General features: G+C 50.7%; 10 protein-coding genes across 10 annotated transcripts; 4 read left to right on the plus strand and 6 right to left on the minus strand.

The window, feature by feature from the left end:
- Positions 1-316: 316 nt before the first annotated feature.
- On the minus strand, positions 317-1,093 carry CC77DRAFT_915617 (hypothetical protein; the record flags this gene model as incomplete). The annotated part of the gene is made up of 1 exon (XM_018533672.1): positions 317-1,093. A coding segment is annotated over one exon (777 nt), but the record flags the coding sequence as incomplete, so codon positions are not given.
- Positions 1,094-2,716: 1,623 nt separating this feature from the next.
- On the minus strand, positions 2,717-4,033 carry CC77DRAFT_972889 (NAD(P)-binding protein). Its single transcript, XM_018535870.1, has 2 exons — positions 3,886-4,033; positions 2,717-3,835 (listed from the first exon to the last, which is right to left on the minus strand). Exons 1-2 carry the CDS (start codon positions 3,968-3,970, stop codon positions 3,144-3,146), a joined length of 777 nt encoding a protein of 258 aa, XP_018380851.1. The 5' UTR covers positions 3,971-4,033; the 3' UTR covers positions 2,717-3,143.
- A 217-nt stretch (positions 4,034-4,250) lies between these two features.
- On the plus strand, positions 4,251-6,013 carry CC77DRAFT_443318 (flavo protein monooxygenase). Its single transcript, XM_018531709.1, has one exon. The coding sequence runs from the start codon at positions 4,531-4,533 to the stop codon at positions 5,773-5,775; it is 1,245 nt and encodes a 414-aa protein (XP_018380852.1). The 5' UTR covers positions 4,251-4,530; the 3' UTR covers positions 5,776-6,013.
- A 710-nt stretch (positions 6,014-6,723) lies between these two features.
- On the minus strand, positions 6,724-7,587 carry CC77DRAFT_917893 (HET-domain-containing protein; the record flags this gene model as incomplete). The annotated part of the gene is made up of 1 exon (XM_018533686.1): positions 6,724-7,587. A coding segment is annotated over one exon (864 nt), but the record flags the coding sequence as incomplete, so codon positions are not given.
- A 2,655-nt stretch (positions 7,588-10,242) lies between these two features.
- On the plus strand, positions 10,243-15,688 carry CC77DRAFT_443365 (hypothetical protein). Its single transcript, XM_018531710.1, has 3 exons — positions 10,243-10,910; positions 11,013-11,550; positions 11,600-15,688. The coding sequence occupies exons 1-3, from the start codon at positions 10,634-10,636 to the stop codon at positions 15,516-15,518; spliced, it is 4,734 nt and encodes a 1,577-aa protein (XP_018380854.1). The 5' UTR covers positions 10,243-10,633; the 3' UTR covers positions 15,519-15,688.
- A 170-nt stretch (positions 15,689-15,858) lies between these two features.
- CC77DRAFT_1013012 (hypothetical protein) lies at positions 15,859-17,695 on the plus strand (the record flags this gene model as incomplete). The annotated part of the gene is made up of 2 exons (XM_018523807.1): positions 15,859-17,340; positions 17,600-17,695. 2 exons carry the CDS (start codon positions 15,859-15,861, stop codon positions 17,693-17,695), a joined length of 1,578 nt encoding a protein of 525 aa, XP_018380855.1.
- Positions 17,696-18,036: 341 nt separating this feature from the next.
- On the plus strand, positions 18,037-19,633 carry CC77DRAFT_998964 (hypothetical protein; the record flags this gene model as incomplete). The annotated part of the gene is made up of 2 exons (XM_018536551.1): positions 18,037-18,307; positions 18,385-19,633. Exons 1-2 carry the CDS (start codon positions 18,111-18,113, stop codon positions 19,631-19,633), a joined length of 1,446 nt encoding a protein of 481 aa, XP_018380856.1. The 5' UTR covers positions 18,037-18,110.
- Positions 19,634-20,247: 614 nt separating this feature from the next.
- On the minus strand, positions 20,248-21,664 carry CC77DRAFT_1065939 (hypothetical protein; the record flags this gene model as incomplete). The annotated part of the gene is made up of 3 exons (XM_018528854.1): positions 20,248-20,488; positions 20,638-21,101; positions 21,371-21,664. The coding sequence occupies 3 exons, from the start codon at positions 21,662-21,664 to the stop codon at positions 20,248-20,250; spliced, it is 999 nt and encodes a 332-aa protein (XP_018380857.1).
- An 850-nt stretch (positions 21,665-22,514) lies between these two features.
- On the minus strand, positions 22,515-23,859 carry CC77DRAFT_1024801 (hypothetical protein). The gene has a single exon (XM_018525938.1). The coding sequence runs from the start codon at positions 23,635-23,637 to the stop codon at positions 22,786-22,788; it is 852 nt and encodes a 283-aa protein (XP_018380858.1). The 5' UTR covers positions 23,638-23,859; the 3' UTR covers positions 22,515-22,785.
- A 166-nt stretch (positions 23,860-24,025) lies between these two features.
- CC77DRAFT_946572 (hypothetical protein) lies at positions 24,026-24,391 on the minus strand (the record flags this gene model as incomplete). The annotated part of the gene is made up of 1 exon (XM_018535091.1): positions 24,026-24,391. One exon carries the CDS (start codon positions 24,389-24,391, stop codon positions 24,026-24,028), a length of 366 nt encoding a protein of 121 aa, XP_018380859.1.
- Positions 24,392-25,352: the final 961 nt, after the last annotated feature.

The raw sequence follows: 25,352 nt of genomic DNA on the forward strand, positions 1-25,352 counted from the left end.
ATATACACGAACCAGTTCAGCTTAGCTTAGCTCAATGCAAATTAAGCTCTTGCTTATTTTCAGCTCATGTTTAGCTCCATGCGGGGACACAAATTAGGTTACGCGGAGATCGAGCTTATGCAGGTTACAACCGAGTGGCTGTAGTTCATAGTCACGCTTAGTGCTAGATTGTTCTAGATCGTCGTGACTCAAGTCATGTTTTAGCAATGTGTGTGGCTTATCTATGAAGCACGACACTACTTCGAGATGTCATTCAAGCAGGCCTAGCGACTAATCTTTCATGCCGTACTGCTCTATCATTCCTCCGTGTCATCGACAAGTGATACACGAATAAAACAAGCCATACAAAGGTAACAGCAGCCAGTGCTACCGCTACAGCGACCAAGGATGTTACAGCGAACCCGTATGAGAAACGCTCGAAAGCTCTGTTGCCTTGCAGCTCTGTCGTACCAAGCCCGACCTGCAATGCTGATAAAATGACTGAAATAACAGCAAATACAGCTAGCATCCACTTGAAATGACGGTTAAAGAAAGCTTGATACCATGTCGATCGGCTTTGAAAACCTCGAGTGAAGTTTCGAAAAGAATATGTGGGCGGAAGAAGTCTATATATGGCGTTGAGACGGCTTAAACGTAGCTCACCATATTCGTATCGTTTGTTGACACCCCTTAGAGTTTCGCAATCGATCTTGGTCAGAAAAGCATCGATGAATTCGACCCAGTCGAGCCACTCTATCTCTTTTGCTAGCAGTCCCGCTTCTTTTGCAGCGTTGAGGTCGCTTTTATGCCGTACGAGCCATGCATATGACAGCAGAAGGCCGCATGCAGCTTCATACAATTCTCGGTCCGGACACAGGTGGTTGTTCCACGAGTCCCAGTCTAGAAGGAAACCGGGCAACGGCTTGATGAAGATACAGTCTTCGAACCACACGAGATGTTCGTCGGGGCTCTCTGTTACGAGGATACTACGTCCTAGCAGCTTTTGCCGGTGCAAAGGTCGTGCAGCCGTTGGGCGGCCTGCGAGCCATAAGTGATGGTGAACTTTGTTGAGTCTAGGTGTTTTCAGCTCAAGGGCCAGACGATCGAATGACTCTTTGTGATTCGATGATATTTCCTCTCGGAAAGCCGTTGCGAACTTCGATGCTCCATCGCTGCTCGAGTCGAGAGCTTTGATTGTTGAAAGGCCAGCAGTCGATATCGGTGGCTCAAGAGCTTTAGGCACCAAAGCACTAGAGCGGATGTTAGTTGAAAACAGTAATGACCGCACCATGCACCACATACTTTGTGTCTTGGCCGTTCATAGAGAAGGATCTCGTAAGGTTTCAAGCATGTGATACGTAGGTGGTCAATTCTTCGACAAGATGCTCCGCTGAAGGTCTGCCAAGAACGAACTGGTGTGCCATAGGTATATTTGGAAGATGGAGCAAGAAAAGAAGCCCAAAGGAAGAAGACAGTTCAGAGGAACTCGTTTTACTGGTGTGCTCGCTTCATCAATAGTGCAAGGGAGACGCGATCATCCCCAGGTCTTGTTTGTGATCCAGGCTGCGGGCGGCGTCTATCGCCAAGCGGGCGCGTCAACGCCCATTTTCCTCAGCTCCGCTAATTAATGCAGCCACGATGTTCAGCTCATGCACCCAACCTAACACATGTCTGCTAGTTGCGCACCTGCAGGCGGAGTCTGCAATCGATGGTGCGTGCGACGACGCACACCTGGAATCGCATGACCAGAGCTGGAATTTCCTCCTTGCTGTTGACGCAGATCTCCACAGGGTCCTCAGCTAGCTTCATTGCCGATGCGCGCTGGCGCCAGTTGCTGCTGCCCGCACGACTTACCACCTGCCTTACCTGCAATCATCCCAGCTCTTGCACAGAACATCAGCGTCGGTCAATGTCCGCAATGAAACGCGCATCGAGCGTGTCTCCAGTCGCAGGCTGCGTGGTTCAACACCAGACTCCCTGGTTGGATGAGAGAGATCGCGAACTCATCGATACCCATGTAGAGGAGTGGCTATCTCGTGGCGTACGGTGAGCATAACTACGCTACGTGAGAAGTCTATCACGTTCCAACCCAGGCCATCTAGGCAAAGTTCTCCACTTGCGGCTGACGCACTTTACAAACCGCGGGGTGTTGTACAGCGTGATGCAATCGCATGAAAGTAACGGCTCACCCGGCTGAACGAGTACCATGTACCTAGTATTACCTAACGACCAGGCAAACTTCACGCTCACGCGAGTAATACTACTGCCCCCAGGGCTATGCGACTGCTACTCGCGATGCAACTAGACTGCTCAACTTTTTGACTACAACACAAAATCGACCAGCCCTCCCTTTCCCACAGCTTAGTACCACCACTAGCACGCGATAGTCGCTATATACCCCGCGTCAGCACCCGATGGTTCGGTTCGTCTTACAGGGTCGGACCGCACCTTCACAAGGTACGATAGCAGCTTTTCAAGGCCTCATGATTTGCTGCAATCCTGTGGCCTGCTGAGAAATGTCGCTTTGCGACCTCGAGAGTTGTGCCATTGCAAAATGATGAAAGTGGGGCAGCTAGATCTTAATGTCCCGATCCCACCCAGTCTTCGCTACCTCATAATCCGCTTACATCCTGGAGCGTAATTTGTTCTTCCCAGTCGTTAGTTTCACTGACAAACTCGCTATGACTTTCGTTCTCTGGACCAACCAGACCTATGCATAATCGCCCGCCCACCCTAGGCACGCGTACTGTTGTCCGAACTCTCGCCAAATCAATCAAATGTTACTCCGTAATGAAAGGTGTTAAGTTTCCGCGTGCGTTCAAGAAACCTGAGCGTTAACAGGGTCGCGTAGCGCTTTTACGGCGTCTATCATACCGAGCATCTTAGCGTTTGGACTGCAAACTAACATATCTACATAGGCTGATGATCGCGTAGTTCAATATGCAGGAGGTAAGAATCATAACCTGCATCTTATCAAGAGGTACGTATCCGATATTCATTGTTACTTCCTGATCCAGAGCACTATATCGACATCCTACCGAAGGTGCCAAGAACAGCTTCCCTATCATTCCCCTGCTGTCAAGGGAAGCGTAGGTCTAGCCGATCCGTCGCATACCCATACGGAATTGCAGGACAGTTGTTTCCTCGATGTTTAGTGGTAAGTTTCACGGGAGGTTCACTCCAGAGAACTCAGCGCAGATCTCGAGTAGCCTATCCTGGTTCTTCTCATCTAAAGTTGCCTTGTGGGGGGTTCCCTCTCGCTTACTCGGATGGAAATAGCTTCCAGTCTTCTTAGCCTTCTCTTCCTCTCCTTCCGCAAGCATAACGTAGCTCTCGACAGCCGCATTGAGATCTCCGGATGCTGAGCTGCCGCCCATTTTGGTAGCCACCCAGCCTGGGTCTAGAGCATTGCTCTTCACATCGGGCCACCTGCGCGCGAAAGCTTTGGCGAACAGGACGTTGTGTAGCTTGCTCGCGCAGTAGGCCGCGTTTGCGGTGTACTCGCTCTCGCCGCGCTTCGTCCAAAGGATGTCGTCTAGACTAGGAGAGCCCATCTGATGCATCTCGGAAGACATGAATACCAAGCGCTTCGGGCGGTTGATCAACGCGGTGAGCACATACGGCGCAATCGTGTTGACAGCTGCAAGTGCAGGAATGCCCTCGCTCGTCTTGCGGTAATCGCCCTGATACAACCCAGCGTTGTGAATCACACAGTCAAATGCGCCGAGCTTGTTCACTTCCTCTGCCATGCTCTTGGTCTCGGAGAGGCTTGACAGGTCGCCCGTTACAACCTTCTCAGCGCCAGGGCATGCGGATTCGGCGTCTTCAGCGCGTTGAGCGTTGCGCGCATGGAGGACTTGGTCGCGTCAGCAAGCCAACAATGGGCAGGGTCAGGGTAGCACAAACCAACGGAATGTCCATTTGCAACAAGCTTTTTAGCAGCGGCCAAACCGAGACCGTCAGAAGAGCCTGTTATGAGAATTCGCGCCATTGTGGAGAGCGGATTGGAGTACGGTGGTGTGAAGAAGCTTGAGAGAAAGCCAGGTATTGCAAAAGGAACACGAAACGGCTATCGCGAAAGCCTTTATGACTTTATTGCATCATTGTCACAAACTCCGGACATTTCGGGAGCTACGGACGTCCGTACATGCCAACCTCGAAATACGTGGGGAAGAAACGAGCTGGCCCGGCGAAAAACCACCGATCCAACCACCCGCCACTTTCCAGGCGGCACTCCTTCTTCAACGCTATTGGGTCATCAATACTCTATCGCACGACATGGCGCTGCGCTGCGCTAACGATTGCTTAATCGCGATAGACTTCTCAGGCCAGGTAAGCCTCGTTGCAGTGCGCGTGTCATCGTGCTCGGGTTGAACGCATCTCGGGCCAGATTGAGCTCGGGTTAGGCGTCCTCTCCAGCCCACCAAGCCGTGATAGGGACGCCTTGAATGCGACAACGTCGCAACCTCAAGGTATATAACTGAGCACTGTCGCTTCCATCAATATGCTGCAACCACTTATCCACTTATCTCTAGACACTTCATACGAACAATGTCTCTTTCCAAAACTCCTCAGCTTAAAGTCCTCATCAACGGCGCTGGCATCGCAGGATCCAATCTTGCGTATTGGTTAGCTAGGACCCGCCTCAATGCATCCATCACGGTTGTAGAACGATCACCATCTCCTCGGCCCACTGGACAGTCTATCGAGATCCGCGGCGCAGCCATCTCTATCGTTGAGAAGATGGGCTTGTTGCCAAGTGTGCTCGCACGCAACACCACAGAGGACGGCACTCGCCTTGTCAACGCTTCCAATAAGATTATCGCCGAGTTCGGAAAAGGCGACAACCGCTTCACATCCGAGTATGAGATTCTGCGAGCCGACCTATGTAGTTTATTCGTGGATGCGTCCAAGAGCATGGAGAACGTTAATTATGTGTACGGAGACTACGTCACAGCCGTGCAACAAACGAATAAGAAAGTCGATGTTACCTTCAATAGTGGAGCAAAAGATAGCTTCGACTTCATTGTTGGTGCAGATGGCTCAACCTCACGGATACGGTCTCTTATCTTGGACGAAGAAACGCGGAAGGACAGCTACAACTTCATCGGCCAGTACATTGCGTACTTCAGCATTCCTCGTGAAGAATCAGACACGAAGCACTGGTACTGGTACAACGCACCGAAAGGCTTAGGCCTCATGACACGACCGCACCGCAATGGAAAGACCACTGGATGCTACATGTGCGTTACGACACCAGCACATGGACATCGTGATCCGCTTGCCGAAGCAGCGATGGATGGAGGGCCCCAAAAGCAGAAGGAATTCCTACACGCAACCTTCCACGATGCAGGATGGCAGGCAAAGAGAATCCTGGCTGGTATGGATGGATGCGACGATTTCTACATGAGCCGTGCAGCGTATGTCAAGCTCCCCACATGGACGAACAACCGTGCGGTACTCCTCGGTGATGCAGCCCACGCAACATTCGGAGTGGGAGTCACTCTCGCGGTCGAGGGTGCATACCACTTAGCAGGCGAGCTCAGCAAGATAGAGAATAGCGATGGCATCCCAGCAGCGCTCAAGCTCTGGGAAGAGAAATTCCGTAAGATCCAAGGAAAGCATGAAAGTCTGCCGCCTGGCTTTCCACAGCTTGCTTTCCCGCAGACTGCCTGGGGGATTAAAGTGCGCGACACGCTTGCCTGGACTATCGGGAAGACCAGGGCTTACAAATTGCTACCGGAAGACAAGCCTGATGATTCGAAGCTGCAGAACTACGAGTGGATTACCGTATGAGAAAACTGCTTGTCGTTATTGGTTGTCCTTTACATCATGTTAATAGCACGAAATCTGCTTCCTTGATACTTACCTACTATGCTATCGGTTTCCAAACTATAGAAGACTTGGTTCCTTGTTGAGCATATTGCTATTCTACACACTCGCTTTCTCCCCTGTGATGCCTAGTGAACTATTCACATAGAGACGGAGAACCACGAAGAGAAGGGTAGATCCAATTTCATAATGACAAGAATCAGATTTTTATCTCAATCATGATTATATACCCAACTATATGATATAGAAGTCTTCATCTGAATAATCATTAGGGTCGACATTCCTGATTCCGGATTGGAAATTCGTGAATTCGGTGAAGCCAATTCGCTCATACACACGTGCCTTTTCAAACTGTGTGTCAACTGCCTTTAGGACCAGACATAATGTACTTCTCGACTCTTTGATCAGCTCGGGCTCCTGTTTTCCAAAGGTTACGGCGAAGGACACCCCGATTTTTACCAATGGAAACACGTAAAGCATCGCTGCTGGATGTAGCTGATTTGGACCGGGCTTAGCGATTGCATAATCCGGAGAAAAGTTCACGCCCAGCCGGTCTGTCTCGCCAAGTATCTGAGTGCCAACAATGTCTTTAAGACGATAAACCGACATGTTTTGAGCATCACTTGTCAATTCCCAGGAACTCGTCGTGATCTTCCCTCTCAAATAGAGGTAACAGCCCTCATTTACGGGTCCATATATGTTTCCAGTGGCCAAGTTGATTCGCGCATCTAGGAGCATGAATTGCGGATCTGGATTATCCAGGTGGAGATATCGTATGGGATCCGATATCGAAGCCCACGACCAAGAAGGTGCAACGTAAGTTGTAGACTTGGACTTGCGCACCCTCTCTGTCCCTATTGCTTCAGCTCTGGAGTTGTTGTCTTTTCTAAAGATCATAGTCGATCCCACAAACCATGACATATCTCTGGTGAGGTCCATCCGCCATAGTCCAGCAAGATACAGCGGCAGGCTTCCATGCTCACCCTCTTCATTGGGGTTGTATCTCGTATCGTACAACGTAGATGCCAGACCAGATATAGCAATCAAGCGATCCGTGCTGTACGTAATTCTCAAAGCGCTGTATGTCGTAACGAAGTAGTCCCACCCGATAGCTGCAAGCTGTGCACGCTTGGCTATTAGTCCCTCATGTGATGTTGTTGTGTATCGTACATCCGTTGAGGGTTTTATCATATCCACGAAGGATTGTCTTGCTTGACCACACTCGCAAGTCGTTGACTGAGCACATTCAAACACGACTTCAGAACCGCAAAAGTGAAGTACTCGCGGGGATAGCCAACGCTCTTGTAAGACCCATGCACGGGTAAGGAGAGGAAAGCTTTCAAGGGCAGTTTCCAGACTATTCGAGTGGCCAAAATGAGGCTTTTCCTCCATCAAGTCGAAAGGGTAAGCAAGGAGACTGAAAGGCCCACTTTCGGGATCCGTGCTAGATGAGCTCACCACCGAAGGTCTTTCTGCAATCTCGAAACTCTTCTCCGAATTGGCAGAGCTTGTAGCTGTGATGCATACGGTGCAATTGCGATAGTATGGCCCCATCCTCTGCGACTCATAACGCCAGTCCTCTTTGCTGTCTTGCTGTATGCAGAGCGAATCAATCCAGAGTCTTCTCAAGCCAAGCTTCTTGCAGACCTTTATTGCGTCGAGGAACACTGGTGTGAGATCGCATTTGCGAATTTTCTTGGTATATTCTGCTCTGGTATCTTCTGTCAAAGTGCAGGGATGTGAACCACCCCAACAATGACTTAAGCACGCGTACTCTCCATGTTCCCCATTGGAAATGACTAGTCTCACGGGATCCGAATCGCTCACTCCGATGTCTAGATACCGTGATGGAAGCTGAGGCGAGGCCGGAGTTAAGCAATCTTGGTGTTCTGTTTGACAGAGTTTGATCCAGCTCCGAATCGTCGACCATCTTAGACCTGGATCCAGCCAACAAAGATCATGCGTATTCCGTGGGATAGTTCGATAACGTTTTGGAGCACGGGCTTTTGCCGCCCCTTTCTCATTTGCTTTTTCATGGTGTCCAACTTGAAGCATTATCGTGCAATTTATGTCGACGCATTTTGGCACGTTTTGCTTTCCATGTACTAGCCGATCGTACAACATTCTTCTCGTGCTAGTTCTCATTCCATAAGCTCGAATTACAAGCAGCACCTCCCTCTTTGCAATAGTTCTTAGAGTGCCGCGGTTTTCCCAGCGATCGCGAGCTAGTACCCACGTTTCGTGCCAATCACAAGCAGGTGCGTACTCCTTGATAGCTTTGTTGACCAATTTGCAAAACGTACAATGACGAGTCTTTGACACTGCTGGCCCGTTAAGTTGTATACTCGATCCCGAGGAAGGGGTATAGAGTGCGCCTGAATAGAACAAGTTGCTACACCGAGGGCATTCTGAGCCGAATCTGCGTCTGCAACACTAGGTCAGCTATGTTACCTAACAAGCTTGTGTGCCAAAACGGTGGATTCTGTTCAAACGAGAAGTTCACCTACTTAGCTAATGCGCCTCCTTCATTAGTCACCAATTCGGCCAAATCAAATGATCTCTGAATCCATTTGTCATCACCCGCATCGAAGCTAGCAATTAAGATTCCGTTCTCAAATCTTGTTTCGCGTGCATGTTCGGGTATTGGCTTCTCAGAGAAAAAGGTGAACATCTCATCATCGCCTGGTCCAATGATATCATGGAGTCTGATAGTCGATTCCTGATATGAACCACGTGAATTGAGGCAATTTGCAATGAGATACCATGCACGCTTTTGTTTATAGTTGATTAGTACAGGAGGACCCGAGTTCGGTAGCCATCTCCTATTTGACAAATCCGTCAGGACTTCATAGTCCAGATCCTCGTTCTTCGTTACTCTGAGGGGCGAGAATGACCCATTCTTCAACCGTAGCACCCTAGACAATGAGATCGAAATTGGGTAGCCGTCATTGTGAGTCGCGCACAGAGTGGTGCCAATCAAATGAGCGTTCTGGACACTGCTTGAGAAGCTTCGCTTATTCCTGTCGAAAGCACCATTTTTAACTCCGAGGTAATGCTTTAGGTCAATATATATGTCCTCGGCTTTTTCATTCGGTCCATGATACTGGGCTGCGAGGAGTTCTTGACCTATAAGTCTGATATTGTAGCATCCTTGCAGGCGATCGGGATCATATCGGCGGAATTCGACCGAGAAGCTCACTGGCGTACGATCCGTTGAAACATTAACGACCACCTCGAGCTGATCGTACCACCAGTCCCCTCCACTAGTCTTCAGCTCAGCGCAAAGAATGTTCTGCTCGAGAACGATGTTTCGAGCACTGAACGAAAAACCGTGTCCACCAGGTTGGAAGCTTCCTTCGTGGTTGCCGATCTTGGTGTCTAAAGGTAAGAGGTATGCGCTCAATCCTTCTAGCGGGGTCTGATATTCAACATATAGTTGACATCGATCGACAAGCGCTAGCTTGAGCACTGGAGTAGGATTCATCCTTGAGAATACTCGATACCAGAGACGGAGGCTTGATATGAGAGCCGATGCACTGTACCAGAGGTCGATGGCCAATATCGATACTGGAGAGTTGATGTTCTATATAACAGCCATTTTTGCTTGATTGCCGAATTTGATGCTTGATATCGGAGATTAATGCTTAATGAATACCTCAAACCAGAGATAAGCGCAGAAAGAAAGATACCCCGCTTTATCGGAGTGTAAGGCGGTAGCGAGTGGCAGTACTTTGAAGCTGGCAGCCTAATTCCGGCAGAAAGACTCTCGGCTTTAGTGGGCGTTGCCCGCCCATTGGAGATATCGTGGACTGTTGCTGGAGGGTACCTCCAGCAATTCGTTGTTCAAAACCTTTCGTGGCTCGCCTCGGCTCCCAGCCGATCGTTTCAAGCCATTCGTGGTAGTAGCAAGGTAGCGAGGTGCCGCTTTTTTCGTTGCCCATTCGTGGACGGCAGCGCAGCTGCCTCATCGTGTTCCTCATCTCTAGAAACTCTCGGCTTTATACAAAACCGCTTGTCGCATACGTTATACAGTCGTTACTCTGAAATTCCTGCCTAGCTCGCTACTTCGTCGTCTGGCAGCCTTGAGTCTCGAGCCACGGGCTGGACGGACCCAGCTTACAGCCCGTGCTTTATTGCGGGTGGGAGCCGCTCACGTGCACGACCACTACCACTACTACTATCTCTCATTCTAGGCCTATGCACCAAGCGATGGCTGCCACGATACTTGGCAGAACAGCCATGAGTTCAGCCTCGTTAGTAGGCTTCTACTACCTGAAGGCTGCGCATTAACTTTGCGTGAGCTGCGCCTTTCGCCTAATAAGCCATTGTCAGCCACAGCTGACTTACTTTCTCAGCGTGGATGTTCAGCCGCAGCCTGGTCGACTTCTGCCTTAGGCTGTCGTAACTTCTTCTTGAATGCCATGATCAGTCAATACTACCAGGACAGCTGCTACAGCGCTACGTAAAGGCATGTAATCATGTGTTCACCTGGTCCAGAGGCGCAGCCTCTAAATTTCCAGTCTGTTATCACGGTACCGTACACACACATCACGGCCTTCAAGCGACAAGGCTCCGAAAGCATATCTCGGACGCGAGACTCGAGTGGTCTATTGGCCCCCAAAATCACTTTGGCTTTACGCCACCACTTGACGGTTGGGGAGCCACGGTATTTGAACCTGCCGCCCTCCTTTCACTTCTTTGCCCCTCGTTATTTCGTGGCCCTCTCTTCTTACTGTAAGCTGAGTGAGTAGCGCTAGTACGTGCGCGCTGCCCCAGCTTTGTGTGCTTAATTCCTGCACCCCAGTTTCTTGTTATTTCTAACATGGCTTCCACAATCTCCCAGCAAGGCGTTTGCATGGATCCACGATGTGACGATAGAAACGATCGGCAAAGACAATTGTTCTTTTGTTCGGACTGCAAGAGCTGCTTGTGCGACAGATGCTGGCCACTCCAACCTACACATGTATCCTCAGAGCACAGGCAGCTGAAGTACCAAGAGTACTTACAATGCGCACGCCTCGAGAAGATCTTAATGATGCCAACAACAGAGTTGGATCTCGAAGAACTCCATAGCCAAGACAGGAACACAACATGGTTTGGTGAGTATCGAAAATCACTGAAGATTGCGTAACATGATATTCATTTACCGATCTCAGCCACCGTGAACGGAAGACAAGATGAATAGGCTGACGACCTTCTAGGAATCGATAGATTCCAGGACGATGGGCCCTTTTTGCAGGACTTTGACACCTTCAAGCAACTGATAAAGAACTCGCCAAACCCAGACCAGATTAGGTATCCACAACTGGTGTCCTTTATTGGCGAGACTAGCGCGGGAAAGAGTACTCTGATCAAGATGTTGATCGAGTATGACCAGGCGAAATACGAAGCCAACAAGTCCATGTTTAAAGCACCAGTCCCAGGGAGCCCGCTCCACGATTCCACACCCACCTCTGCAGATGTTCATCTATACGTTGATCCTGCTACTTGGGAAGAAGAGAGACCAATATTCTACGCGGACTGCGAAGGCCTTAATGCAGGAGAGCGCATTCCAATCGGGGCTCATTCCCGGAGACAGACGAAGACAGATACTTCTCGGAAACTGGGTCTGCGAGCACGTTCACTAGAATGGGCAACGTCAGACCAGACACGAACTCGTCAATATGCTGTTACTCAGCTCTATCCTCGCCTTCTCTATACGTTTTCCGATGTCGTCGTTTTCGTGCTGAACAACCCGAAGTAAGTTTGCCCCAAGCCAGTGGATCAGAGGCTATGGCTGACGGCTTAGGACGTTCGAGCATAACGTGCTTCCAAAGCTGCTCGACTGGGCGTCGTCCTCGCTCGAAGCTAGTACTAATCAAGGTACACTTCCTCACGCCATCATCGCACTCAACTTCTCAAACACACGCATCCCATCCAACCTGTGGATGGGTCGAGATGCAACGAATAACCTGCTCGAGAATAATGACCACTTGATAAATCCAGCATACAGTAGCGCTCAAGTCACAAAGCTTGTAGAGAAATGGAGGAAAAGAAACAGGCCCATCAGAAGTCTTCGCGATCTTCTTCACTGCTACTACGCTTCGTTCCAAGTAGTGCGTCTCCCGGAAGCCAAGGATATGCCTCGTCTCTCGAAACAAGTATCACAACTGCACGACACTATTGTGGAAACATGTAAAGCATCGTATCTGAACAAGCAGAAAGTTGGCCTTCTATCATCAGCCGAGGACCTGAGCTTTTATATCCAGAAAGCGTTCACACATTTCTCGAAAGACCTAAACCATCCATTTGACTTCAAGAGTTATTCCTTGATTCGGAATCCGATACCTCAGAACCTGGGTGGCCACATTCTCCGCGTTGCTATCGTGATGCAGCGGCAGTATCCAAATAGAACAGGAGAATGGATATTCGAGAACTTGAGTTTCATGGTGGCTTCTTGCTTCCTCTATGACTGCGCAACTTACAGAAAGGGGAAACCACACGACCTGTTCGCAGACTATCAGCCAAACTTCGAAGATGCTCTGGTTGAGTTTTGCTCCTCACATTGGCCTTGCGAATTCTCTCACGCTAAGAGAGGACGATGTGTCAACGTAAGCAAGAGTCATGAAAAGGGTCACCAAACTGGTAATCGAGGCAAGGTAACACATGGTCACTACATGTCCAGCTTCACTGCGGAAGATTACAAGAACGTATGGCTAAACTCTCTCAAGACCAGATTGCATGATGTGCAAGAGGAGTTAGAGCGTAAGGAAGATAGCTCAGAGGAGACTGGTCCCTTGGGTCCTATTCGAAGACTGCATGCCCGCAACATATCGAGTTTCTACCGTGCCGTCGGTGGCGCGTCAAAGTTCAATAGTCACGCTACGTGTCTATGCTGTCTCATGCGGCCTCCTGAACATGTCCTTCGATGTGGTCATGTCCTCTGCACTGAATGTGTCAAAGCATTTGGCACAGTCCGAAATTGCACGATGGAGATGAAAGAATGTCCCTTGCATATCGACGATTGCAATTGGAGATACCCGTGGAGGATTCGGATGAAGCCTGATTTTGCAGGTGTTCGTATTCTGTCACTCGATGGGGGAGGTATCCGTGGAATCGCCGAGCTTGAGGTTCTCTGCCAGATCCAACAAAAGCTAGGCGTCAATATTCCAATCAGTGCTTTCTTCGATCTCATTGTTGGAACAAGTACCGGTGGAATCATCGCACTGGCTCTTGCTGTAAAGCAATGGCCTGTCAACAAATGCATTGAAGAATTCAAGCGTCTCGTCAAGAAAGCGTTCTCGCCACGGGAATTCCATGGCATCGCCCCTCTTCAATACATCGCTACGGCTAGTCACGGCAGCACCTGGAAGACTACCCCGTTCCACGAAGCTTTGCTTGAGTCACTTGGAGATGGGTATCTGTTTGGCGGGGCCGAGAGCTCAGACAACGTAGCTCGGGTAGCTGTGACAACGACAGACGAAGTGGCCACCAGAGGCATTGTAATCGCGAATTACTGCCGGAAAAGTCCTAAAGACGACAAGCAGAGTTACGAGTTCCTGAGACCTAGTGAGCCGGATGCTGAGATGAGAACATGGCATGCTGGAGCAGCGACTGCTGCCGCTACCCCATTCTTCAAGCCATTCGTTCATCCGTTCACCGGAGAGACCTATCTTGATGGAGCATTCTACAATAACAACCCAGTAAAGGTGGGAAATCGAGAACGGCAACTACTATGGCCAGATGTGCAAGATAATCACCCGGATCTATTGCTATCTATCGGCACATCGCAGCATCAACAGGCTATGGTAGAGGATTTCCGCTCTGAGAGATTCGACATGCAGCGCAATATCGTATCATCTCTCAGTCATGGCAAGGCCAAGATAAAGGCGACCAGTAAGGTTAAACACCTTGCGGGTATGTTCCAGTATGGAAAGGCAGCGATCAACAAGTTAGGAGACTCGATACACTGCGAGCGTCAGTGGGAACAGTTCTTGGACGGGATGGAGCGAAGCACTGCTCATAGTGAAGATTCTCGCCGTTACGTTCGCATAAATCCAGATATTGGTCGAACACCGCCACGGCTGGACGACGTAAACGAGGTTGATCGACTCCAATTAGATGTTTCCCGATATCTCAAAGGGCCTGAGGCCATGGCTGATCTCGAGGGTGTTGTCTTCCGCTTGGTCGCTAGCAGCTTCTATTTTGAACGAACGCATGCGACAAGAGATATGTCTCAGAGAGCTGCCAAAGTGAAAGGTAGGCTACAATGTCGCTTCGAAGAATCATCAGACTGGGCAAAGGAGATGGGGTTGTTCTTCAAAAAGCATCAGAGAGCAGACTTCCAGCCGTACTTTGATACCTGGGATGGCAATCAACAGCATGGAAGAGACAAGATCAATTTGGACTCCTCGCGCATTGAGAGAATGGCCAGCCATGGTGCACTTGACGTTCAAGAGGTTGAGCTGACAGTAGCAACATCTGGGAGAGATGCGGACATCAGACTCCATCTCCACACTTCAACAGGTCGGACCAAAGGCTATTCGATCAGCGGCTTCCCTCGCGATTTCTTCAGGGAGATTGACCGCGTTGAAGTAGACAACGAGGTAGAAGGATCGCCCAAGGATAGCATATCGAAACCTGTGAGCCTTCCAGGCATCCCATTAATCAACGTGTTGAGTGGGAAGGGAACGGCGTTGCTAAGACCCGGAGCGCCAGGCAGCACCTCGGAGCAGAATCTCAGTACACAACCGCATGTCTTGAACGAAGAAGATCGGCGCAAATCAGATGACGTTCTGTCTCGAGCTACGCCCGAGAAGGTCTCCAGAGATTTGAGTTTGAAAGAGAAATTATCAAGCCTGAGTCTGCGCGGCGAGGAACGGCGATCTCATTGGATTGGTTCATCTAAGGGCATACGGCGTGATAAGTCTCCTCTCACCCAGGAACATGAACAACAAATATTGCCCAATTCGCCACAGCATCGTAGGAGCTTTGGCACAAAGTCCCCACCTGAACAGCCACAAGGACAACGCAACATGGCCAGTCCACCTTCCATGCCTCGAGAAACAGCTCAACACAACGGAGGCTATGCCATACCATACACAATTCCCGACACAGATCTGCTCTCTTCCTTACCCAGCTCGATCCCAAAGATGAGTATGCCACCAGCGAACCCAACGCCTTTGCCAATGAGTAATCCCCAGTGGCAACCAATAAATTCTCAGTGGCAACCGACAAATCCTTGGTCCCAATCAATACACCCTACACACACATCGCAGCCACCACTGGCACCTGCTACTATTCCACTAAGCCCCCAGTGGCAACCAACACATCCCACACACACATTGCAGTCACCTCTAGCACCTGCGGCCATTCCAGCAGACTTCACTAGTACCGCTGTTCCCTCGAGTACTTACGAGTTCTATTCAGCCGACAACGTCTACTTGTCGCCTCATACCGCAGCCGCCCAACCACGGACCACTCATACTACTTTTGCTTTCAACAACACCATCCCCACTCACGCTCAGCCAGATCATACAGCCACTCAACATCCCCCTATGAACGACCACTATCAATCACCGCTGTACAAAGCTGATCAAAAGGCGGATCTGGAACTAGAATTCGCGTTACAGATTAGTCTTGCGGATCAGGAAGAAGAAGAGCGAGAAGAGCAGAGGAGATTGACAAGAGCTTTAGAAGAGAGTCGAAGAGAAGCGTATTGGTGCTAAGCCATCTATTATTGAAGCAATACGAGCAGATGTAGAAGCCTCACCATGTGCGAAGGTCACGCTTGTCGCTTCCAAGGGCGCTATATATCACGTCCTTGATACCAAACATCATTGCTCCATGCTCGAACACTCCTGTCCCTTCACTTTGTAGCAGTCTATCCAGCAGACGCGCATGTCACGCGATTTTTCTCACGTTTTAGTTGTTCACAGGGACTATCTATTCCATGGTTTCTTGCAGTACATAAGCCCATCTTAATGCGAGCAAGGAACTGTATAACATCGTTCAATACATTGTCATTGCTTACTCGATCTGGACAAGTTCTTTCAGCACTATCTTGAAATGTCGTCCGTAACGTTCTTCCTAGCAGGAAAAGTTCTCATCACACTAACACCACAAATCATCCGTAATCTAGCTGCATCGCTGATACCCTCTAACGATCATTTCTTCTGGTGGCCAATCTATCGCCTCTTCCAACAAAACTTCTATCCACTGTCCTTCCTCTTCCTCTTCCTACTACGATACATCCGAGTTGTCACTAGTCTGTACGGCACATATAGATACCGGCCTGTACCCATACCTCTATCGCCCACCTACCACACCACCGATGTCACAGTCATCATCCCCACAACGGACCTCATGTCCCCGACACTCCACCACGTCATCCGCACGATCCTCTCCCAAATCATCCCCAAACTCATCATCTCCACTGCAGGAATAGAAGCCGCAGAACAATCCAATGCATTCAGAGCCTTGTTCTCAGAAGATGGCCAGCGCATCATCGTCTCTCATCGCATCAAAGCCTCGCGTCGCGAACAAACCGCCCAAGCCCTCAAACAAGTCTCGTCACGTCTCGTAATACTGCAAGACGACCACACATACTGGCCCGCATCACGCGCATTCGTCGCCTCCGTGCTCGCGCCCTTTGAAGATGCGCACGTCGGTGCCGTGAGCGCAGATTTAGAAGCCAGGCACCACGCGCACCCGGCGTGTTCTTTGCGCGGATTCTGGAATTTCATGGGCATGGCCTACCTGGTACGTCGCTCGTACGAGTACCGCGGTACCTACGGCATCGACCGTGGTCTATCCACTTTGCCCGGTCGCTTCGGCGTCTTCCGCACCGCCATCTATGCTTCTCCGCTGTTCCTCGAGGCCTATCTCAACGAGCGCTTACCGTTCATGCAAGAGCCGCTCAACGCAGACGACGACAAGTTCCACACGCGCTGGCTGGTTGAACATGGTTGGGATGTCGGACTGCAGGCTGGGCCGGATAGTCTGATGACGACGGAATTGGGTGAGTGGCCCAGGTTTTTGGGTCAGGTGTTGAGGTGGACACGCACGACTTGGCGGAATAATCCAGTGCAGTTGATGAATAAGTCGACGTGGGTACGACATCCGTTCATGTCGTATAGTCTGCTTATGTGGTTTTTTCGACAATCGCTTCTCCACGAGTTGAGCATGTATTTTTTGCTTCATCGCACGTTGCGGCAATGTGGAAGGCCGAGCTACTTTACTGCTTGCGCGGTTGCACTCACGCTCTGGATTGTCGCGTTCAAGTTTATCAAGGTATCGGCCCACTTTCGTAAGTATCCCACGGACATTGTGTACTTTCCGGCGTATCTTCTTTTTGGCTATTTTCATTCGATTATCAAGACTTATGCCTTGGTAACTTGCATGAACGCGTCTTGGGCTACTGCGGAGACGGTCAACGCGAAACTCGGGGAAGTGGTGCTGGAGAGAGCAGACACGGACTCGGAGGAAGACAGAGGGGCCACCGGAATGGCTACAAAGACCATCCTAGATGCGACTTTGAAGTCGGCGTCTGTGAGCAAGCCGCAAGCTGGGCGTATTGTTCGAAAAAGGCCAGCTTTAGTCGCACGCAGATCGTGCTTTCGCAGGAGCCAAAGACAGATACAGTTTAGTCAACGAGCGAACCTTTAGGGCCGAACCGCCACTACCTTGAAGAGAGAAACTGAACATCTCTTTAGAGCAAAGTACTTATACCTACTACAACAAAGCGTGTTAAGGCTTCCTAGGTATAGATAGAGAATCTAGAAGTCTACAATACTATTAATCTTTCTAGAATCTCTTCTTAGAAGCCAACGTAGGCGATAAACTAGGGCATGTTATTCCCGTTCTGTTTGAGTTTTCTATCGTATACGGTGCCGCTAATGTGTAAGTAGTAAGTGCTGTGCTAGAAAACAAGAAGAAAAAGACTTGTTTTGCTAATCTCGCGAACCCAATCCAAGAACAATTGATGCTTAGTCGACTTCTCTGAACCCTTGCCCTTCTTGTTCTTCTTCTTCTCATCTTGCGTCCAAATATATTTTGGACCAGCGAGTCTCGTCTGAATGTCCTGTTCAAGGTTCATAAGCGTCTCGCAGCGAGAAGTGAAGTAGTTGTGAGGGTACCCACGGTTCCAAGGTTCAGTAGATCTTTAGCCCGACTAGGCCTAGCCCCCTTCGTCATCTTGTATATAGACCGCGCGATCGCCGACTTTGCCTATCACTCAATATTGTTACTTTCCCAGCCCTAGAGGCAAATTTCAAAACATCAACTCCAGCAATTGCATTCTGCGTACGACAGGCACTACAATGGACGATAAAGCCAAGGAATTTCTGGCTAATGTGGAAGGCGGAATCGTGCCAGTGACATGTCACGATGATGTCTTGCGGATCGCATACATTGATATCGATGAGGGGCTGTGGGACGGCCAGGGCGTATTCGATGTTGTGGAGAAGCTGCACGCGCATGGCTGGTCTTTTGGTGAGGACGAGCTCCGCTTTAATCGGTAAGCTACATCCTCATATGAGAATCCCTTATACTGATGTACCCAGCACCTGCATGTGTGTGACTAAGATAAAACAGTACCTTAGATATATTTTATCTCGCCCAGATCGCAGCAGCCTACTACCACTGGACCGACCAACTAAATGGAGACGACCCTCTCACCTTCTCAGACTTCGACGCCTTCTACACTGCGCACCATGCCCTCTTGAATCCCACAGCCTGGCGCTCCTACTACTCCACCGCATTCCTTACCCAACCCAACACAGCACGCTTCTACCGCATGCCCGACCTCCAGGATCTTCCGGACTCGTCCTCCCCACTGTGTCTGCCGCGTGATAATCCGGTATCCGAACACGTCCTAAAGCTCCCCCGCTGGGCTTATACTGTGGGGCGGACTTGCCACAGGCAACCGTTCCTTCCATTTGACACGATTACTGAAATAGCCCTCCGCACGCTTGACACAGCCTTGACACGCCTACACGCGGCCTACCCCAGCACACCCCCCTTTTCGGAACCACATGCGCGCTTCTGGCTAGACGAGTACTACAAACCTCCCATCGCAGAATCGAAACAAGAAGCGTTGTCCACGAACACCAACACCCAGCTGGAGGGAGAGGAGAAGATCCCTTCATCTTCAAGCCCTACATCTGACCCATCGCCTCGCAAGGACAACCGCGAAGCATGGGGGCCCCATCACTTTGGGCTCAATGTCGCGTCGGGATTGTATGATATACACAGTTTGGAAGCACAGTACCTCGCACAGGTTTCTTCGGGTAAGGTTGTCGAACCAGAACCTAGCAAGCCGGTGTTTTTCTGGTGTGGGATACCGGATGGAGGTACTGCAGATCAAGCGTTACAGAGGGGGTGGCAGGAAGAGATTGGGAGTGAGGAGGAGGTCGAGTTCCTAGCCGCTGTTGCGATGGAGGAGACAGCCGGACTAGGAGCTGGAGCAATCAAGGTGGATGAGTTGGACTGTTTAATCCGGTCACATATCCTACTAGCGGTCATGCAGGCTGCGTTGGTAGAGAACACGCAAGAGAGAGAGCATTTCTTGGGGGAGCTGGAGAGGCGGATGGTACAAAAAGGGAGGATTGGTGAGGAAAGAGCAGGGAGGTGGGTTAGGGAGGCCTTGGAAATTATGGTGCCTTATGTACGCGTGTGGCAGGGCAAATGGCCTGGTGCAGAGAAGAGAGGGGAAATGCTGCGCCGGATCTTGGTGGAGAATCCACTGCTCTTTGCACGCTGGAAGTTGTCGCCTGTTTTAAGGCAGTTCGCTTTTGACGACGCAAAAGTTGACTGTCTCGGCTGCCAAACGGCGTACTGTTAACTACTGCCGAGATCCCTTCACCCGGGTAGTAGACAACTGTTGGCATACCCTCCTGGTGAATGTAGTCGACAATCGTGTAGTATCTACTGCCTAACACGGGCCGATACCTGGGTGGGCTCAAAGCAGAACTTGTGTCGCAGGACCGTGAATCTTGCTAATGATCAAAGCTGCTTTTGAACGGCTTCTGGTATCCGCAGTCGACCTATCCAGACGCGATTGACTGTAAGCTGTTGTGGAATTCCACTGTCGCGGTTTACCACGCTGTGATGCCGCTTACATGTTTGATTGGAATTCCCTTCTCTGGAAATCCTCGTAAGCGGCAAACCCTACCTACAAAGCCTCATGATTTGCTGACAGAGAGGGTTAGGCATCTAGCGCTAGGCTACCAGAGATAGCCCCCACAAAACTGACGTTGTATTCAAAGGAATAACGGCTAATGCGACAGCGGTTGGGGATATCCGATCGAAAACCATGAACATGACATCCCATCATGACAAGCACGGAAGGCAAGGGTGCAGGAATGTCGACCCTAATGATTATTCAGAAGAAGACTTCTACATCATATAGTTGGGAATATAATCATGATGCAAATGAGATCTGATTCTTCTCATTGCCTATGCCTCAACACCCTCACCCACCGTCCTTCGACTATGCAAATAGTCATAATCCGGCAGAGCCTCGCTCACAAACCTCGCCATATCCTCTGCATCCTCCTCACCCCACTCCTCGACCCACTTCTTCTTCTCAGCCTCGAGCGTCTTCCCCTTGGCGCCCAGCCCAGGCTTGATCCCTTTACTAGCATTGATTGTGCTCAAGAACCTCGCCATGAGCGGATCTTCCACTTTGCGCTCTTCCCTAAACACAGTCAGTCAGTCAGTCAGTCAGTCAACGTATAAGCGCAAGATTGAATAAACACCACCGTCCTCCGTCTAACGATTTCGTACATGCCACCAATGGAAGGAAGGAAGAAAGGAGGAAGGGTGGAGTGGAATGTGTCAGCTTACCACTCATACTGCACATCATCTGCACTCAACCCCGTCTGCTCGCACAACTGCCTCACAGCAGCAGGATTATTCATAATATCGTCGGCGTCAATGACGCGCGGTGTGATACCAGCTTTAGCTCCATGCTTGACGTACCAATCGTACAGCGCGCGCGAGTGCTTGAGCGTGAGCGTGGCTCTGCAATACAGAGAACGAGGTCGTGCATCGGGTTTCCAGTCGCGTTGGGCGCGCAACATGGATGGGAACATTAGCATGGGATGCCGGATTTGGAAAATGGGCTGCAGCGATAGGAGGAGATTGTCTGGCACGGATGTCGGGTTCGTGTGAACGGTATCAGCATTTTGGGGTGAGTTGCGTTGGTGGACGGTTAGGGAGGGGGGCGCGTCGTCGGGGTAGATGGATTGGAAGATCTTGTCTGGGGCGGAGAGGAAGATTGTATGTTCTTTTACAAAGGCTTGTTTGCCCTGCCGTGGTTGAGGTTAGTAAGCCTTTGCGTAGAGACAAGTCGGGGTTGGAGTGTATTATCAGATCCATAGATGGGCCGACCCGAGCACGCCATCGCACGGCAGGATCGCGACAAACGTGCGGTACGGTTGTGGCGGCGGCGGCCCCATCCCATAATATCTCCGAACCCCACAATCTCTGACTTTGATTCAACTCTCTTTCTTCAACTCTCCTTTCTCTTTTTCTTTTCTATCCGTTGGAAAAAAAGTAAAGACGCTGGAAAACTTACATTCTTCGCACAATCATCCAATTCATCCTCCAACTTTCCAAACGCCACCCGGAAACTATCATACAACTTCTCCTGCTCTTCCTCGCTCCACTCACTCAGCTTGCCCTTGTCAAGCTCTACCAAGGTGGTAAAACCAGCATCGAAGAGTTTGTATCCACTGTTCTGGTAGCCGGGCTGCTTGGCCATCATGGTTTGGAAGAGATTGGATGCCGAGCGAGGGTGTGTAAGGAGGTAGACTCCGCGGCGTTGAGGCGCGTCACCATTAGGCTGCTGGGGTTGGAGTGTGCCCGGCATGTTTGATAAACTTATGGTAAGTCGTTCTTGGTGGGGAGAAGGAACCAAGTCTTTTTTCGAAGAATCTTTTGTTGTCAAAGGAAGCAAGCGGCAGAATGAAGAAAAGGAACGGCCATCGCAAACACTTATGCGTTCGCCGGAACAAGTCTATTCCCAACCCTCGCATCGGTGCACTTTCGTTACAAGGACGATCATCATTCACACCTCCCATCGGTTACGTACTGCACAAACACCTTTCCCACCTTCCATGGCGGGTCTAACTCCGAGTTTCGGCTGCCGACACCCCCGAGGAACGCGAGATAGATGGAGACACTACCATGGCCATGGCGTTAGATTATGGCTGCCTGCACGTCTGTACAGGGCTACGATCCACTCAGCACTGCGCGCAGAGTTTCAACAGCCCCGCAAGGCGGGCACGAGGTGTGACGGCGCTCGCTCGCGCGCAACGGCCGACAGCCCGATGTTACGCTATCGGCCGAATTGAAGACTGTAGATCCCGCGCGGATGGGTAATGCGCTTTTAGTGCTCCCGATAGTTCAAGGCAAACAGGAAAATGAACATGGGACTCTGCCGGTTAATCTCTATGGGAAAAAAAGCTTGATTTGTGTGGAGGGGTTTCGATAACTAAATCTCCAACTGTGTCTCTCAACCGTCTCCAGTTCTGCAAAACTCAAAATCTCAATCCAACCTTGCGGCAATGATCTGTATGGGGTTCCAGCATGAAGATCAAAAGAAGCAATGACGCTCGTCATTGTCTACCGAGTGCTTTCCTTGACACATTCCACAACGGTCAAGGTAGGATGCTGACGCGAATGCCAGCATAGCTGCAATTCGAACACTCATCGTGTCCAGGCCACGTCGAGACGATACACATGCACCATGTCCTACCCAGTCGACCATAGGTTGCTTCTGTTCGTATTGGCCGAGGAGACGCGCTGCAATGCTGAAGCGCGGAGCAAATCCACACTGTTCACCGGCGCAGGCGCTTGTTGGTTGGTTCTGTCGTTGGACCCGCTGTGAGAAGCGTGGTGGAAGAGGAGATTGCCTGTCATGGGATGCATCAGCGTTGTTTAAACAAACACTGACTCGATCCAAACAAAGTGCTTTTCCAGCCTCAGCTTTCAACCCTCAGCCTTGCTATCCCCATTCCCGTGCTCATGATGCCCGTTGAGATGTAGAATGCGTTTCATGCCGTCGACGCTCTTCTCTAGATGAGGATGTCGCGCAATGAAGCCACCGTGGTGTCCATTCGATGCAGCGCCAGTGACAGAACGCTTCTTACCAGCAAGAGGTTCGGGCGGTCCAACCCGCGGAGGCCATTCGTCCGTGTCCTTCCAGCCTTGCACCAGCGCCTTTGTCATGTCTGCGAGGTTGATGGGGACCGAGGGCGTGCGCGACGAGACTACGATTTTCTGGAAGATGTCCTTGTAGGCTTTGGGCGTGATGGATGCGCGGATTGGGTTGTCGGCGAGGAGGGGCGCGGCGACGGGGACGAGGTCAAACGTGTCGGGCGTGGCGCTGGTGATGGAATGCGCCTCGGAGCCCGTGGGGGTGACAGCGTGCTCTTCGGACGAGTAGCCCGTGTGTCGATTCGTGCCGTACTTCTTGACGCTCGCTGCGCCTGTCCACACATCTCGTCGTTGCACCCAGATGCGCAGTCCCTCGTTGTCTTTCATTTCGCGCTCGAGCCTCTCTTTGCGACGCCTCCTGCGCGCCTCTCTGGTGCTTGCTACCGCATCGCCGATGCTCTCTGGGTTATCGAATCTGTATGGGCCGGTGCCCTCCTCGTCGTCGTGATCCGAGTCGCCAGATTCAGACTCGCCATAGTAGCGCTCGCGGAAATCGGCAGCGTCGCGCACTTCCTCGTCTGAGGCGGACCATACTGCGGGCACGTCGGGGTACTCCCAGTCGTTGCGAAGGCGCTCTTCGAGGTGGCGCCGAGATGCTCGGGCGGCAGAAAGGTTGTTCTCCATGGTTGAACAAGAGGTGCGTGCAACAGTGGAGACAGCGGGGATGACTACAACGACTGGATGACTGCAGCCTGACTGGATGACTACAACCGTGCCCGGGCTGGCGCGCGATGACGTACGCGATGATCAGGTCTGGTGGGTAGAAGCTTCACGTCCGGGAAGCGTGTTGAAAGAGTCAGACGCAAAGAGAGTGGGACAAAAGCTTGAATTCCATTTGCACAAACTGCATCGTTGACGTCGAGCCCATGCGCCGGCTGCAGGGCACAATGGCGGGGCGACACTTTACCCGACGGGGCCAAGCGCCTGGCCTGACATCTCCAAGCGCCCTGTCATGACACCTTCACTCAATCCCCAAAACAAGTCCAATCATACCCGCCATTCTAGCACAGCCCTAGAGTACTTTCCAAATCTCATCCCGCACCCCCTCATCTCTGTTCTTTTCACAGTACACCGTTACACAGAAAAGATGCTTACTCGCATTCACACTCACCACCTCAAACAGGCCACTCTCCAGCACTTTTGCAAAGTCGACCATGATCCTCTCAATCGGTCCCCGCGACTCCTTGCGAATTATGGAAAAGTCGCTCCGAACATCCAAGTTTTGCCAGATAATGGAGATGTCAAAGTCCTCATGCGGCGTGAAGCCGCCATTTGGTGATTCAGACCTCAGGGCAGTGGGGGCATTGGGGGTAGTCGCTATAACCACCGTTAGTATCGTGAGTAGCAATAGTGGGCGTGTGGAGGTTGAGGAGCACATACTGTTCGCAGCTGCAGTATTTGTTGCACTCTGCATCCTGGCAGTTGTAGATACCGTAGCTAGTGCAGCGACAGCCAGCTGAGCCTCCCTCGTAGCAGCGTGGCAGGGTGTTACCTCCGCTGCGGCAATAGACTGTGTATTTAACGAGCGCGGAAAACGTCCCGTTATCGGCGCTCTTGTTTTCTAGAGGGGTAGGTGAAGCAGTAGTGATTGTGAGAAGAGTTATCAAGGCAGCTACGTTGGGGAGGAGCATGCTGCCTAGAGGTGGCGCGTGACACTAAAGACGGACGAATGAGGAGCTGCAGACAACAAGCAGATGATGGCTCAACTAACGAGAGGGCTAAGACGCTCCTTTTATGTTCGAAGCATGCTTCCCAAGCAGAGGTGTTGCGGAACAAAAGATCAACCTTCCGCTCCCTTAGATAGAAGCTACACCCTCCCCGTATACCGGAAACCCCAGTAGGCCAGAGCTAGCCAATAAGAGCGCAAGGTCAGCAACCATTTCCGCGAGATCATGTATCTTACTAGCTTGTTCGGGTCCATAAGGATTTCAGTCACACAAGTAGAGAAGTTGTATTGACAGTCATAACATGCCCGCAAGCAAGCTTTCTGATTAACTTGATTAATGCTTACTTCAAAAGCTTGAATAAGTTAATATCAGTCTACTTACGGTGCAGTGATTCTAGGAATGCGCAGCGCTGAACTACGCCGCAATATAGGAGGGACTAGAACATTCTAGAGATGCACGAAGTTGGACTACGCCGCAATACGGTGGGGGTTAGAGAAGGCTGCTAGCCTATGATGATCTTAGATATGCGTAGTGCTAGACCACGCCGCTGTATAGAGATGGTTAGAAGGCGCTGCGGACACTGTTGCCAGGAACAAATCCGGACGACGTTGCAGATAGCGGCTCAAGATACTGAAACTACAGAGTACTGTAAAAACATTCTTTAGTTAATCA

This window comes from Alternaria alternata (genome assembly GCF_001642055.1).
Source record: "Alternaria alternata strain SRC1lrK2f unplaced genomic scaffold CC77scaffold_25, whole genome shotgun sequence".
NCBI classification, from domain to species: domain Eukaryota; kingdom Fungi; phylum Ascomycota; class Dothideomycetes; order Pleosporales; family Pleosporaceae; genus Alternaria; species Alternaria alternata.

Bases quoted from the DNA above. Each gene is read 5' to 3' on its own strand.
- CC77DRAFT_972889 (XM_018535870.1), bottom strand. From the start codon at position 3,970: ATGGCGCGAATTCTCATAACAGGCTCTTCTGACGGTCTCGGTTTGGCC. The intron at 3,836-3,885 runs GTTTGTGCTACC...GACGCGACCAAG, and splicing joins TGCAAATGGACATTCCGTTG to TCCTCCATGCGCGCAACGCT.
- CC77DRAFT_1024801 (XM_018525938.1), bottom strand. From the start codon at position 23,637: ATGGAGAACAACCTTTCTGCCGCCCGAGCATCTCGGCGCCACCTCGAA.
- CC77DRAFT_443365 (XM_018531710.1), top strand. From the start codon at position 10,634: ATGGCTTCCACAATCTCCCAGCAAGGCGTTTGCATGGATCCACGATGT. The intron at 10,911-11,012 runs GTGAGTATCGAA...ACGACCTTCTAG, and splicing joins CAGGAACACAACATGGTTTG to GAATCGATAGATTCCAGGAC. The intron at 11,551-11,599 runs GTAAGTTTGCCC...CTGACGGCTTAG, and splicing joins TTCGTGCTGAACAACCCGAA to GACGTTCGAGCATAACGTGC.
- CC77DRAFT_443318 (XM_018531709.1), top strand. From the start codon at position 4,531: ATGTCTCTTTCCAAAACTCCTCAGCTTAAAGTCCTCATCAACGGCGCT.